The sequence below is a fragment of the Podarcis gaigeae genome (genome assembly GCF_964106915.1).
Source record: "Podarcis gaigeae genome assembly, chromosome: Z".
Lineage (NCBI taxonomy): Eukaryota > Metazoa > Chordata > Lepidosauria > Squamata > Lacertidae > Podarcis > Podarcis gaigeae.
The window spans coordinates 8933921-8947862 of NC_139691.1; the positions used below are offsets into that span (position 1 = coordinate 8933921).

Genomic DNA, 13942 nt, shown 5'->3' on the forward strand with positions numbered 1-13942 from the left:
TGGAAGTTCTCCTTTTGAGAAGCTGTTCCATAGAAAACCTTCTATTGCCCATTTCAAGGTTTTTGGGTCTCATGTGAGGACAGAAGCTCCAGGTGGAGTAAAGAATGCCAGAGGCATTTTTGTGGGATATGAAAAGGGTCTCTACAGAGTAATTTTGTCTGAATCTGGTCAGGTGATTCTCACAAAATTTCTAGAGAGTGCTCCTGAACAGGAGAGAGTAATTGTTCACACACTTCCCACAGAGGACAATTCAGATGTTGATGATGATTTTACTGATTACAGTGGTACTGATGATGACAGTAGTAGCTCAAAGAGCTCAGTTGACACAGTCATTGAGAGGAAATCTCACATAATGGCTAGACCCTCACAGGCGGAGGACGAACCACTGTTTACCATTGGAACTGGTTCTCCAAAGAGTCTGGAGACTGAACCAGTGAGCAGAGAGGATCAGCACCTCATACGTAGGTCTGAGAGAGTTACAAAGGGTGTACCACCCAAGAGGTATTCAAAAGAGTTTGCCAACTTAGCTGTTGCATGTGTTGCTGTTGTACACAACAGAGGACAGGTTGAAGCTGTGTCTAAGTCAGAGACAAAGGCACAACAGAGAGTAGCTAGCCAAGGTAATGCAGATGCACTCATTCCTTGGAAGCCAAACAACCAGAGAGGTACATTGGGGAAACCAGTGACGGGGAGTTCCAAGGGTGGAACTGAAACAACAGGGGAGTGTTATATGTATAACAACTGTTCATTTTCTTCTCTGGATCAAGCTTTGCTCGCAACACGCATTGATTCTTTTGGGGGAGTATGTTACGAAAAAGGAGCAATGCAGCAGTTTGGAAAGCCAAACAGGATGTTGATGTTTGGGACTGTACCGTGGGAACAAAGGGACAGTCTATTCATTGTACTGAGCACCGGATGTTAGCTCAGAGTGTCATCTGACCTGTACTGGAAGTACAGGGGTGGAGTCTTTCTCTCTGCTGTTGGTGTTTGGAGAGTGCAGACGTGTTTCTCTGTACTGCTGCAAGGACAGAAATAAAGGCATGTAAATACATTTCTGTCTGTCTCTTTCCCCTCCCTGGGGAAGGCAGGGAGGAGGGAAGAGTGGTGTGTTCTTCTCACGTTTGAGGAGGATCGCCGATAGAGACCTCGCCTGTATCCTGCTGGGAGTCGCAGACGGGGAGGTCAACAAGGAACTCAAGCCGGGTGCCTGGAGAGTGGCAAATTCCTCTCACAAGGCTTGAGATTTCCGACATTGACACCCTGCACAGCAACAAGTGTCTTCTCTCTGGTGCCATCTGCTCCCCATACAATGCCCCAGAAGCCCAGCTTTCTTTCTTGCCTTTATTTACACCAGGCATCAGCTGGAAACCTGAAATAGATTTATTGTTTGTTGAGACTAATGATATCCTATAATTTTTCACATACAAGGTCATTTTTAGTCAAACACTTGGTAAGCTTCTGTTGCAAAAAAAGGGGGTGGTCTTGGAGCCCTGATATGCAGGGGAGGGAGAAGCACTGCAAAGGTAAAGACCTCTTACTTGTGCCCACCACTTCTTCCCCTTTAAATTTTCTCTCACAGACACACAGATTTGCAGTAGATAAGCAGAAGTTCTCTGCCCTGTGCTTGCTGCTGCTCATGTAAGGAATGGTGCAGTGTGCCTAAAACAATTCACTGTCTTGCAGGTCCAACCACATCCCCACCTCATCTCGCAGCAAAACATCTGGGAAGAGCGCAGCTGACCATGACAGTCCAGCTCTGTTGATCAAGCCAGAAGAGTGGATAAAGAGGTCACATCTGCAAGATGGGATCCAGATGGACCTCAGTAAGCAACAAAAATGTTTGTGGTGTGCATTAGGTTGCTTTGGTTATGCAAAGAGATGCATTTTATTCTGAGGCTGAATATAGGCATGCCTTTCAGAAGGATGTGCTGTATGTGCTTCTGTTCCTCATATAAGCCTGCCAGGACCCTAAGGTCCTTTTCTGCATGCCACCTTTGAAGGATGTCCTGAAGAACGAAGTACCTTGGAAGGTTTTTAAGCAGAGGTTGGGTGGCCGTCTGTCAGGGATGCTTTAGTTGTAATTCATGCATTGCAGAAGGTTGGACTAGTTCTGTGATTCTATGAGGGTGGCAGTGACAGAACAGTAGCACCTCCCCCACCCATTGTACAAACTGCTCTGGTGCCAACCTTGACATTTATTTGAGGCAAATATGTTTTCTTTTTCCTGGGCATTTGGGTATCACCAAGCATTGTACTGTTAAATCTGGGTGGGTATGTTTTGCTTTTTTAAAAAAAGTTTATGCGATTTTTATTTGTGTTTCCTTACAGTGGTTGCAAATCACTTCAGACTTTTTTTAAGGGAAGCAATGTATGAATTAAATAAACCTAACCTAAACCCTTTCCAACTGGGACGCAGGTGGAGCTGTGGGTTAAACCACAGAGCCTAGGACTTGCTGATCAGAAGGTTGGCGGTTTGAATCCCTGCAACGGGGTGAGCTCCCGTTGCTCAGTCCCTGCTCCTGCCAACCTAGCAGTTCGAAAGCATGTCAAAGTACAAGTAGATAAATAGGTACCACTCCGGTGGGAAGGTAAACTGTGTTTCTGTGTGCTGCTCTGGTTCGCCAGAAGCAGCTTAGTCATGCTGGCCACATGACCCAGAAGCTCCCTCGGCCAATAAAGCGAGATGAGCGCCGCAACCCCAGAGTCAGTCACGACTGGACCTAATGGTCAGGGGTCCCTTTACCTTTATATTAAACCTTTTCCAGCTGTTCATTGTCAGTGACATCTCATGCATTAGTCCATCAGTGTTGTGCACAAGTGGCTTCTGCTCCAAACCAACAGCACTTGATTCCCTTGGACTTGATCCTGTATAATGAAGTGACTGCTATTCTATGTGCCTATGAGGACTGAGGGTATCCCCACCTGTGTTGTTTGCAGGCCATTCAGAGTCAGACTACTCACCACCAAAGCCATGGAAAGGGAAACGCCAGGAAACCTCTGCTTCTAGGAAAGAATCCACAGAGCAGCCCATCCTCTGGGGGCCCTACACTGGTGAGCAATGGGCACATGAGCCTGCTTTTATTTACCAAATCATCTGTCCCAGGAAGGACTAGACAGGTAGCAGTGCACTGCGCTAGGAAGGCTGGGTTGAATTTCCATGCTAATAAAAATATGGCCTAAATTTTAGGTGAGGGTATCGGAAGAGGAGAGCAGAACTGTCTTCCCCCCTTTTACATTTTGGGGGTGGGGATGTAATTTTCAGGAGAAATTTGCTCTGATTTGTGGCAATAATTTCTCCTCCCTTCCTCTCCAGGTGCGGGGGGGAGGGAAGAATGGTGGTCCCCGCTGAGAAAGCTACCAAGCAAATTATTACCATCATCATCCTTTCAGTTTATCAGTTGCTTGGCACCAAATGTCTCCATGCAACCTACAAAATTTAAAAACATAAAGTGTGGCATAAAATCAGAAAAAAAGAACAATGTGTTACAATAAAAGCTATACAATAATAATTATAATAATAATTTATTATTTCTACCCTGCCCATCTGGCTGGGTTTCCCCAGCCAATCTGGGCGGCTTCCAACAGAACACTAAAATACAATAACCTATTAAACATTAAAAGCTTCCCTAAACAGGGCTGCCTTCAGATGTCTTCTAAAAGTTTGTAGTTATTTTTCTCTTTGACATCTGGTGGGAGGGCATTCCACAGGGCAGGTGCCACTACCGAGAAGGCCCTCTGCCTGGTTCCCTGTAACTTGGCTTCTCACAGCAAGGGAACTGCCAGAAGGCCCTCGGCGCTGGACCTCAGTGTCTGGGCAGAATGATGAAGGTGGAGATGCTATAACGTAAGAAGACCCCTGCTGCATTAAACCAAAGACCCATAGAGTCCAGGATTATCTTCCCACAAGGGAAACCAGATGTCTGGAGTGTGTGTATCAAGTTTCTTTGTTTCGATTTCTGTAGGAACCCAGTATTCTTTTTCAAGTCCCAAGTCCCAAGAACCAAAGACTCCCAAAAGCTCTGCCCCGTGCCCCTATTGCCAAGAGGTCAAGTCACGGCTTGAAGAGGTACCCACAAGAAACCAAGATGCCAGAGGCTACAAAGGTATCATAAGAAGAGCCCTACTGGAGTTAGTCCAGCATCCCATTCTCACAGTAGCCAGCCAAATGCTCCACTGGGAAGCCCACAAGCAGGGTCTGAGTGCAACAGCACTCTCTCCATTTGTGATTCCTAGCAACTGGTATTCAGAGGTTTACTAACAGTAGAGGTAGAACATAGCCATCATGGTAAGTAGCCACTGCTAGCCTTATTATCCACAAATTTGTCCAGCCCTCTTTCAAAGCTATCCAGGTTGGTTTCTATTGCTGTATTTTGTGGGAGCAAGTAGTTTTAACTCTGTGCCATGTAAATAAGTACTTTCTTTAGTCTGCTCTGAGTCCTCTAAAATTCAACTTCATTGGATCTTCATGAGTTGCGTATCTGCTTTCTTCACATCAACTGTCATGTTGCCTCCTTCTCTCCTTTGCTTTAAACTAAAGATGTCCAAACTCTGAAACCTTATCCCACAGGGGAGTTGCTCCATCCCCTTGACCATTTTGCTCATCTGTGAGGCAGTAATAGGAGTTGTAATCAAATAGGATCTGGAGGGCCACAAGTGCCCCATCTCTGTTTGCACAATCCAGACTACAGAGCAGGGCAGGATTCGCAGTGGCAGCGAAGTGGCTGGCTTATGTGAGCAGTCCACTCTGTTGGAAGAACAAGGAAGTCAGAGTCTGGGAGCAGGGTATGTTCTGAATCAGGAGTTCCATACAGCAACTGATAAGAAAAATTAGCCCATAACTTACACCACCAAATGTCTCACTGAAGCAAATGTGGAACGAATCAGGTGCTGAATGTTGTATATCTGCTGGCTCTCCACCTTAAATTTCCTCTTGACTTTTCCCTTTTTACAATTCTGGCGCTTAGCAACAGGTGGAATAGTGCCACAGGAATCATTATCCTTGGTTAAATGTTAACTGGTACCTGGTGAATTTCTGCATTCCTAAATTAAGGACTCAGTCTACATGTCTTTTCTTTTTTTAAACCTTTTTTTAGGAGATTAAAAATAAATAAATCTGGGGCAGCAGTTTCAGCAGAAACTGAGAATGACTGGTTTGTCCAAGACTTATCTAATGAGTTCTATGCTTGAGGCATAGGCACCGGGTGCCAGGGGCCCTGGGTGCTGTAGCACCCACAAAATTCACTCAGAGGGGGCTAGGCACTCACAAAATTTTGGTGGTGGACATGCGAGCAACATCAGCACACCCAGAGGCATGCATGTCCAATGTCATGATTAATTTATAGCTCAATATCTTAGCTGATTCCACATACTGGTAGTTTTTCTTTTTTTAAAAAAATCCTCTCCAGGGCTCTGGTTCTGGGTATTCTTGTTTTTGGATCCGGGGTGGAGGGTCCTTGTGGCAAGATGAATTACTTTGTCTTTCATTTCTAGGCTGTGACGCCCCAAGGGATTCATTTGGACCCTTCTACCAAAGCACTCCGAAGAAGTCAGAAGCACCAAGCCATCTGTTCAAGGATACCAGGAACCCCAGGAGCAAAGTAGTGCATGGTGAGAAAGGGAAATTCTGGTGTGAAAACTGATGCCGTGTTGGCAAACCGGAGTGCAGGTCCTGATGAGGGCAGCAAGGATGGTGAGGGGTTTGGAAACAGTTCCCAAGAGGAATGGTTTTGTTTATAAAAATATAAGATGAGGCTGCTAGCTCAAGCCAACAGCTCATCTAGCCTGGCTTCCTGTTTTCATAGTGGCAGACCAGAAGCAGGACCTGAACACAACAGCACTTTCCCCAGCAGCTGGTATTCAGAGATGCGACTGACACCTCTGACAGTGGAGGGAGAGCATAGCCATCATACCTAGTAGCCATTGATTTGTAAACTGCCAATACATTTTTAGAAATCAAGTAACAATAAAAAAATACAGGCATTGTATAAATGTTATGGTCGTAAAACAGAGAACAAATGGCCAAAGTTGAGTCAAATTAATTCTCTAAAAAGCACTTAGTGAAATGGAAATGTTTTCAGCAGGTGTCTTTCAAGGGGAAGAGTGTTAAAGAGCATCTGTGCCACTGAACTTCCATGGACACTAAACAAAATATGAGATACGTGTTGGACACTTGGGGCTTCTCCAGACTGGGATGAGATCATAGCTGTCAACCGTCCCTTATTTGGCGGGAAAGGCCCTTATCCCAACGTTGTGTCCCGCTGCTATGCCTTATTGATGATGTCCATTAAATTTCCCGGGTTTCAAAGGAAGCAGCTCCTCTCCCTCCCTCCCTGACAGCCAGGGAGGAGGGAGGCTCCAACTGTGTTGCTTGGCTGCATTGCTCACCCAATAAGGAATCTAAGAATGACTGGGGGGTGGAGCTTGCATGCCTTGTGCCAATCAAATCGGCCGTGTTGCCTGGGAACTCGCCTTTGCTCAGCGCTTCCCAGCGGAGAGGTGACAGTGGTTTTCCTTGCTGCATCCCCTTTCCCGGCTTGCTGCGTTGTGGGAACCACCGCTTGAGGCTTCGTTTGGCTACTGGCTGGGCTTTCTGCCTTTGGCAGAAAGTTGAACATACCTGTGCTTGGAAAATCCCTTATTTTGGCTGCTGATCACTTACTGTTGAGGCTGCTGGTCCCTTTCTTTTCAAATCTGTGAGCTGACAGCTATGGATGAGATTTTTGTGTGTGTATCTGCAACATGTCATTGAATACACACATATGCACACAGAGGGCTGCTGCCCCTGCTCACTCTACTCACCAACCCCTCTGCCCCTATACTTCACCAACCCTTCCTCCCTTTACATCTGATCAAACTCCCTTCCTTTACACCACCCCCACCCCCTTGGTATCCCCTCACAGGCCAACCAAACCCCTTTATAGCTCGCTCCTAGTCCCTCTCCTCACAGCTCACCCCAGCTTCAACTCCCTTTCAAAGGAGAGTGGGAGTTGCTCTCTGAAGTGCCTCCCACTTTCTTTTATAGTAAGATATCAATTCCTCCAATTATTGTAAAAACTTGCAGGTTTTTTTTATAAAATATATATGAGATATATATTAGAATAGACGAATAAAAGAATAAGTTAAAACAATTTGGAGTATACAGGAAAGGATGAAAATAAATGTAAGGAACTGCAGAAAGAGGGGGAAAGGAGTCAAAATTGAAAATGTTAAAACTTGGCAAACATTGTTGTAGTTATGTAATGTTGAAAATTATAAATAATAATAATAATAAAGTTATCAATTCCTCCCAGTTCTGTCTAGGGAGAATTTTAGATCTTGTTTTCTCATTTGCCCCCAGGGGTGGACCATGGCGCAGGGGACAAAGCAGAGCAAGGTTCTGGACCACAGCAGAACTCCAGCAACCACCATCAATCACAGCAGCCTGGACTCTGGTATCTGGCACTCCCAAGCCCTCCTGCCTCCATCAACTATGTCCCCATGGTTCCCTATCCCCCAACGCCTATAATGTAAGAACCATTCATTCAGGCCTTTGTTCAGTGAGAATTCTGAGAGATATGACTTTTTCCCTTATTGTGTTGACCCCAACAATGGAGAGCCTGTGGCCCTCCAGATATTGCTGGAATAAAACTTTCCATCAAGCTCTAGACAACATGGACAGTGATCAGGAGTGATTGGTGTTGTAGTCCAGCTTCAGTTGTCTGCCTCTATAAGGTCTCCTACTCTGATGTTGGATTGTTCCCTGCCACTGATGCCTCCAAAACTCATTTGGGAGTGTTCAGTGAGAGAGCACATACCTTACCAGCAGAAGTCCCCAGGTTCAGTTCCTAGCACCTCCAGTTAGAAGGATCAGGTAAAAGGATGAAAAAGGCCCTTGCTGTTCCTGAGATTCTGGGGAGCTCCTGGCCAGTTAGTGCAGACCCAGGGCTGGGAACCTCAGACTCAGGGTCTAAATGTGCCCCTCTAAGCTTCAGTGTCTGGTCCGCTGGACTCTCCCAAGGCTACACCCCTCACTTAGCCCTATTACATACTCCTCCTTGAGTGTTTTTGCCTGGTTGGTTGGTTGATTGGTTGGTTGGTTTTTTCACTCTGATGATGCCTCTTGCTTACCTGGATGGAGGGCAGAGTGGGGCATGAATGTGTGTAATAGCAGCCCACTCCACTAAAGTAGCATTTATATTTATTGTTCTGCCCACTTTAACCTCTGGTCTTGACCGTCACTGGCATGTGGCCCCCCAGAAGGTTGCACAGATGGGAATGCAGCCCTCTGCCTGAAAAACATCCCCCACCCTGTGTGAGTGTCTGGAGGCTGTTGAAGGATGGATGGCAGCTAACAGATTGAGGTTGAATCCAGACAAGACAGAAGTACAGTGGTACCTCAGGTTACATATGCTTCAGGTTACATACGCTTCAGGTTACAGACTCCGCTAACCCAGAAATATTACCTTGGGTTAAGAACTTTGCTTCAGGATGAGAACCGAAATCGTGCTCCGGCAGCGTGGCGGCAGCGGGAGGCCCCATTAGCTAAAGTGGTGCTTCAGGTTAAGAACAGTTTCAGGTTAAGAGCGGACCTCCGCACAAATTAAGTACTTAACCCAAGGTACCACTGTACTGTTTTGGGGAGCCAGGAGGCAGGCAGGTGTGGCGGACTCCCTGGTCCTGAATGGGGTGACTGTGCCCCTGAAGGACCAGGTGTGCAGCCTGGGAATCATTCTGGACTCACAGCTGTCCATGGAGGCACAGGTTAATTCTGTGTCCAGGGCAGCTGTTTATCAGCTCCATCTGGTACGCAGGCTGAGACCCTACTTGCCCGCAGACTGTCTCGCCAGAATGGTGCATGCTCTAGTTATCTCTCGCTTGGACTACTACAATGCCCTCTATGTGGGGCTACCTTTGAAGGTGACCCGTAAACCAACACTAATCCAGAATGCGGCAGCTAGACTAGTGATTGGGAGCGACCAATGAGACCATATAACACCTGTCTTGAAAGACCTACACTGGCTCCCAGTATGTTTCCGAGCACAATTCAAAGTGTTGGTGCTGGCCTTTAAAGCCCTAAACAGCCTTGGTCCAGTATACCTGAAGGAGCGTCTCCACCTCCATCGTTCTGCCCGGACACTGAGGTCCAGTGCCAAGGGCCTTCTGGTGGTTCCCTCACTGTGAGAAGTCAAGTTACAGGGAACCAGGCAGAGGGCCTTCTTGGTAGTGGCACCTGCCCTGTGGAACGCCCTCCCACCAGAAGCCAAAAATAACTACCAAACTTTTAGAAGACATCTGAAGGCAGCCCTGTTTAGGGAAGCTTTTAATGTTTAATAGGTTATTGTATTTTAGTGTTCTGTTGGAAGTCACCCAGAGTGGCTGGGGAAACCCTGCCACCTATTATTATTATTATCATTATTATTATTATTATTATTATTATTTATTCCCCTTGGTGTAGGCAGTACTGAACTAGATGCACAAATGCTTTCACCTAGTGTAAAGGTTTATTCAACCCCCCCCCTTCTTTTTCTCTTTGCCAGCTATTGTTCTCCACTTGCACCTCAGATCTCCTCCCCTGCTGCTGTCCCTAGCAGGCCCCAGGCCACAGAGCTGAAAACCTCGGCTTCTCAGCACCAAATGCAAGAGGGTTCCTGCTGCTCCATGACTCTTGACTGCGCTGGTCTGCAGGACCTGAACAGGTCTCTGAGCCGCGCCATAGTAGCTGCGAGAGACATGAAGCTCACCACCAAGCGGATCAGCCGGTCTCTGACTTCAGATTTGAACAAAGGGAGGCACCAGCGGAGATCCTGCCTCTTTTAGAAAGAGAGCCAAGTGGATGGACACCTCCTCTACTGGTTTAGCTGGAATTGCAAAAAGGGGGGGAAATGGGACTCAGTTCCCCCAAAACATAACATGGGAGAGATATTCATATAACATTCTTGGTCTTTTATGTGCCAAAGAGCACCACCATAGAGCCCCTAACTCACTGTGGAGGTGTCCCATTTTTGGGTGCCCAACAGCCTCTTAAGCATTGTGGAGGTGCTCAAGTCTCTAGGCTGTGTGTGGCACCTGTCTTAATACACACTGGGAGCCTTCAAAGATTGTGGAAAGGGACTGCTGCTGCACATCCCCTGAACAAACAACTTCGTATCATGAAAGCCATCTCTGCCCTTATTTTGCGCATCTTAAAAGGGCAAATTTCCAAGCAGTTTGGGGAAAGATGTAGCATTTTCATGGAGTAGGGGCAACAGTAGTGGTTCCACTACTTTATTTTTCCAATGGACATTGAGGGTAGTGTATCTCTCTTAACTTTGGCAGGGGGCTTGGTGGTGGGTCCTTAGGTCAGCCTTAGATATTCCAGTGCTGGGTGTCTTCTACCTGCCTGTTCCTCTGTTCTCACCTTACCTCAACTGTCTTTTGCCTTAAAAATGGAAGTCTTAAAAGCTCCTTTGTGGGCATAGTGGCAGAAGCAAAACATCTTCTGGCTCACTGAGGCCATGTGAAGATGGTACTTCTTCTCATCTTATTTTCAGGGAATTGAAAGGCCCTATGGGGGGCAGCCAACAAATGGCTTGTTGGCCAGCAAACAATTCTGGCACCTGCTGCAGTTATCCCACTTTAGCACCCTTCATCTCCTAGGAAGATGAAGATGATATTGGGCATAAGCACTGGCCAGTGGCTGTTCAGAGCCTTTAAGGCTATGCTCTGCCTCTACTGGTGGAACAACTGTGTCTTTGAATGCCACCTGCTGGGAATAACAAATGGTTCTGCTTTTGGACTTCCCACTGGGAAATGTGTTGGTCATTGGGAGAACAGGATGCTAAACTACTTGGGCCATTGGCTCGATCCAGCAGGGCTCTTACGTTTTTATCCTGATCGTCTTGCAGGAAGGTCTACTACCTCCTCCATGCTGTTGCTGAACAGATCTCATTCACTGTAAACATACAGCACTGTATCCAATGTTTGTCATTCTTAAGAGCAGACTCACTGAAATTAATGCACATAACTTAGGTTCATTAATTCCAGTGGAACTAGTCTGAATACAACCCCTTACAGGGTACTGTCCTACTTACAAGGCTCAATAAGCTGAGAGTAGGACATAAAAGTTTTTTGGTGGTCCTCCTAAGGGCCGTGAGTCTATTGCAATATTTACCTCAGGACTCTTTGTGATGCATGAGAGAAAGAGCTCTATTTTGTGAAGGGTAGCCATGGTGTATCGTTTTCAGAGATATGTGTATATGTGTTTGGGTGTATTTGTTTTTTTACACGTGTGGTTTCAATTGCTGTTTGGTTTGGTACTATGGAATGGAAACAATGAGCATTTTGTATGTCTACTCTTTTGGGGTTTTTTTGCCTTCAAGAATGTCTTCAAAATATATTTTGCCAGAATACTTTTCTCTCCCTCCCCATTTCCTTGTGCCCATTAGGTTGTTTGTGTGTGCTTTAAGAACTTTGGGCAAGCAGCCACTCTGAGGTCCAACACATTGTAGGCAGTTTGCCAAGACCAATGCAGTCAATAAGCATTGGGGGCAGTAGATATATAACAGTATCAGACACTTTTTGCTGTCATTGTCAGGGCAAAGTTGATCAATATTTAAGACAGAACAGATATCAGTGGTGAGCAGCCTTCAGCCTGCAGGTTTGATTAGGCCTGCCCACCCCCCTCATTTTGCCCACAAGGCTGGTTTCCCCAAGGGGCACTTATATATACAACTAGTGTCATATGCAGTATCAGGAGCAGGAGAGATAAAGAGGTGTCAGAGCTGGGAGGGAGTTTGTAGGTAGCCCCCATTAGGTGTCATATCAGGGCTTTGACAGCACCAATGTTCGGCTGATCCCTGGGTCTTGTAGAATATTCCTGTATTACATGCAAAAGGATTCCTTCTGGGCACATGATCGCTACCCAGGAATTTGTGATCAGTAGCAGAAACAAGCTTCCTCCCACAAACCAACACATAGTTTTCCCCTAGGCATTCTTTTTCAGCAACCTAAGGCCCACCTGCATGATATATTGAGGCGGTATGAAACTGTATTCAAGCAGTCATGTGTTCCCCTGAAGAATCCTGGAAACTGTGGTTTGTTAACGGTGCTGAGAGTTCTTAGGAAATTCCCTATTCCCCTCTTTGCAGGAAATTCTGGGAACTGCAGCTGTGTGGAAAAGCACCTCTCAGCACCCTGAACAAAGTACGGGTCCCAGGATTCTTCAGGGGAAGCCACAACTGTTTAAAGTGGTATAATGCTGCAGTCAATGTATAGTGCAGATAGGACCTCACCTTTAAGACGGCAGCTTTTCGGTTGTTGTTATTAGACCATTGGGAGTTAGAAACCCTTGCTGATCTGTTGGGGCTAACCCAGAGATTTCCTAGGAGAGCCTGTTCTACCTTCTGCCAATCACTGAATTGAGCAACCGCTTAAATGCAGCTGGGAAGTTGAGGCCACCTTGGCTGTTCTTGGTCCTATCCTCATTGTTGCTAATGTTCCATGCTGCCTGTAGATTATGTGAGTTGAGATGAAAGTGCAGTAATAACAGGAATTGGCTGTCATAAGATGAGTGCCTTAGAAACATTGCAACAGAAAGCAAGGGGAAGTGGGCAGCTGATGAAGGATGTCTGTGCCATTTCTCCCCTGACACCTTTTTAAATTATATTTTTTGAATCTATAAATATACTTTTTTTAAAAGAAAAAAAATCATAATGACAGATCCTTCTCAACACTCATACGATCTGTAGAAATGTGCTAAAATGTGCATTATGTTGTAGACAGTTCTCAAAGCACTTTCAGACACAGGGTGTTGGTGTAGGGTGGGTGTGTTTTGCATTGGAGCCATTACCACAAACAAAATCACTGTGAAGCTATGATAGTTGTATCTTTTTCAACATTCCTTTAAAATAAAATAAAATAAAATAAAAAACAAGCACGTCTCTGGTAATGAATGCAAATGGGTGTTTCTGTTTTTCTTGCTCAATAAATGATTTTTGTCTGCTGGTGTCTTTATTCATTTGTAAAAAGGGGAAAGATTTCAAACACACACACTGACTCTGTTTGCACATGAAACCTACAATAAGCCAGAAAGTCTTATTTTGTTATCAAGAACAAGTGATGTCCTGTCAGAGTGCTTGTACTTCCTGCTGCCCAATGCAAACAAAACAGATTGTACCAGGTTTTCTTTACATCCAAACCGGGCACTGTGGTTAGTTGCTCCCTTGCAAGCTGCGATTAGCAAGTGAACAACAACATAAAGTATTTCTTCACATAGCACAGTTACAGATAGGTAGCCGTGTTGGTCTGCCATAGTCAAAACAAAAAAATTCCTTCCAGTAGCACCTTAAAGACCAACTAAATTAGTTCTTGGTATGAGCTTTCGTGTGCATGCACACTCAGTGTATCTGAAGAAATGTGCATGCACATGAAAGCTCATACCAAGAACTAACTTAGTTGGTCTTTAAGGTGCTACTGGAAGGAATTTTTTTGTTTTCACATAGCACAATCACACTTTGGAATTCGCTCCCAAAAGAAGTAGAGATGGCCACCAATTTGGATGGCTTCAAAAGGTTACAAACTACTGTATTTTTCACTCTATAAGACACACCAGACCATTGGAGGAGGAAAACAAGAAAAAAAAATATTCTGGATCTCAGAAGCCAGAACAGCAAGAGGGATCGCTGCGCAGTGAAAGCAGCAATCCCTCTTGCTGTTCTGGCTTCTGGGATAGCTGTGCAGCCTGCATTCACTCCATAAGACGCACAAACATTTCCCTTTACTTTTTAGGAGGGAAAAAGTGAGTCTTGTAGAGCAAAAAATACGGTAATTCAGGGAGAGCAAGGCTAAGATTGGCTATCTATGATGGCTATGCCTTAACTCCACTGTCAGAGGCAGTATTTCTCTGATTACCAGTCGCTGGGGATCACAAGTGAGGAGAGTGCTTTTGCATTCAGAGATAGCTCATTGCCATCTGGTTCTTCATGGT

The 13942-nt window shown here is 45.6% G+C and overlaps 1 protein-coding gene across 4 annotated transcripts in view; it reads left to right on the top strand.

The window, feature by feature from the left end:
* AKNA (AT-hook transcription factor) overlaps positions 1 to 12908 on the top strand; it is a 67715-nt gene extending 54807 nt beyond the window's left edge. For 3 of the 4 annotated variants that reach the window (XM_083721594.1, XM_083721595.1, XM_083721596.1), the window contains exons 17-22: positions 1684 to 1823; positions 2938 to 3051; positions 3963 to 4103; positions 5491 to 5607; positions 7337 to 7505; positions 9516 to 12908. In XM_083721594.1, the coding sequence (XP_083577720.1) occupies positions 1684 to 1823; positions 2938 to 3051; positions 3963 to 4103; positions 5491 to 5607; positions 7337 to 7505; positions 9516 to 9795 (961 nt within the window). In that variant the 3' untranslated portion in view covers positions 9796 to 12908. The remainder of the gene's footprint in view (positions 1 to 1683; positions 1824 to 2937; positions 3052 to 3962; positions 4104 to 5490; positions 5608 to 7336; positions 7506 to 9515) is intronic. The other variant, XM_083721597.1, reaches the window with a different exon arrangement.
* The last annotated feature ends 1034 nt before the right edge of the window (positions 12909 to 13942 follow it).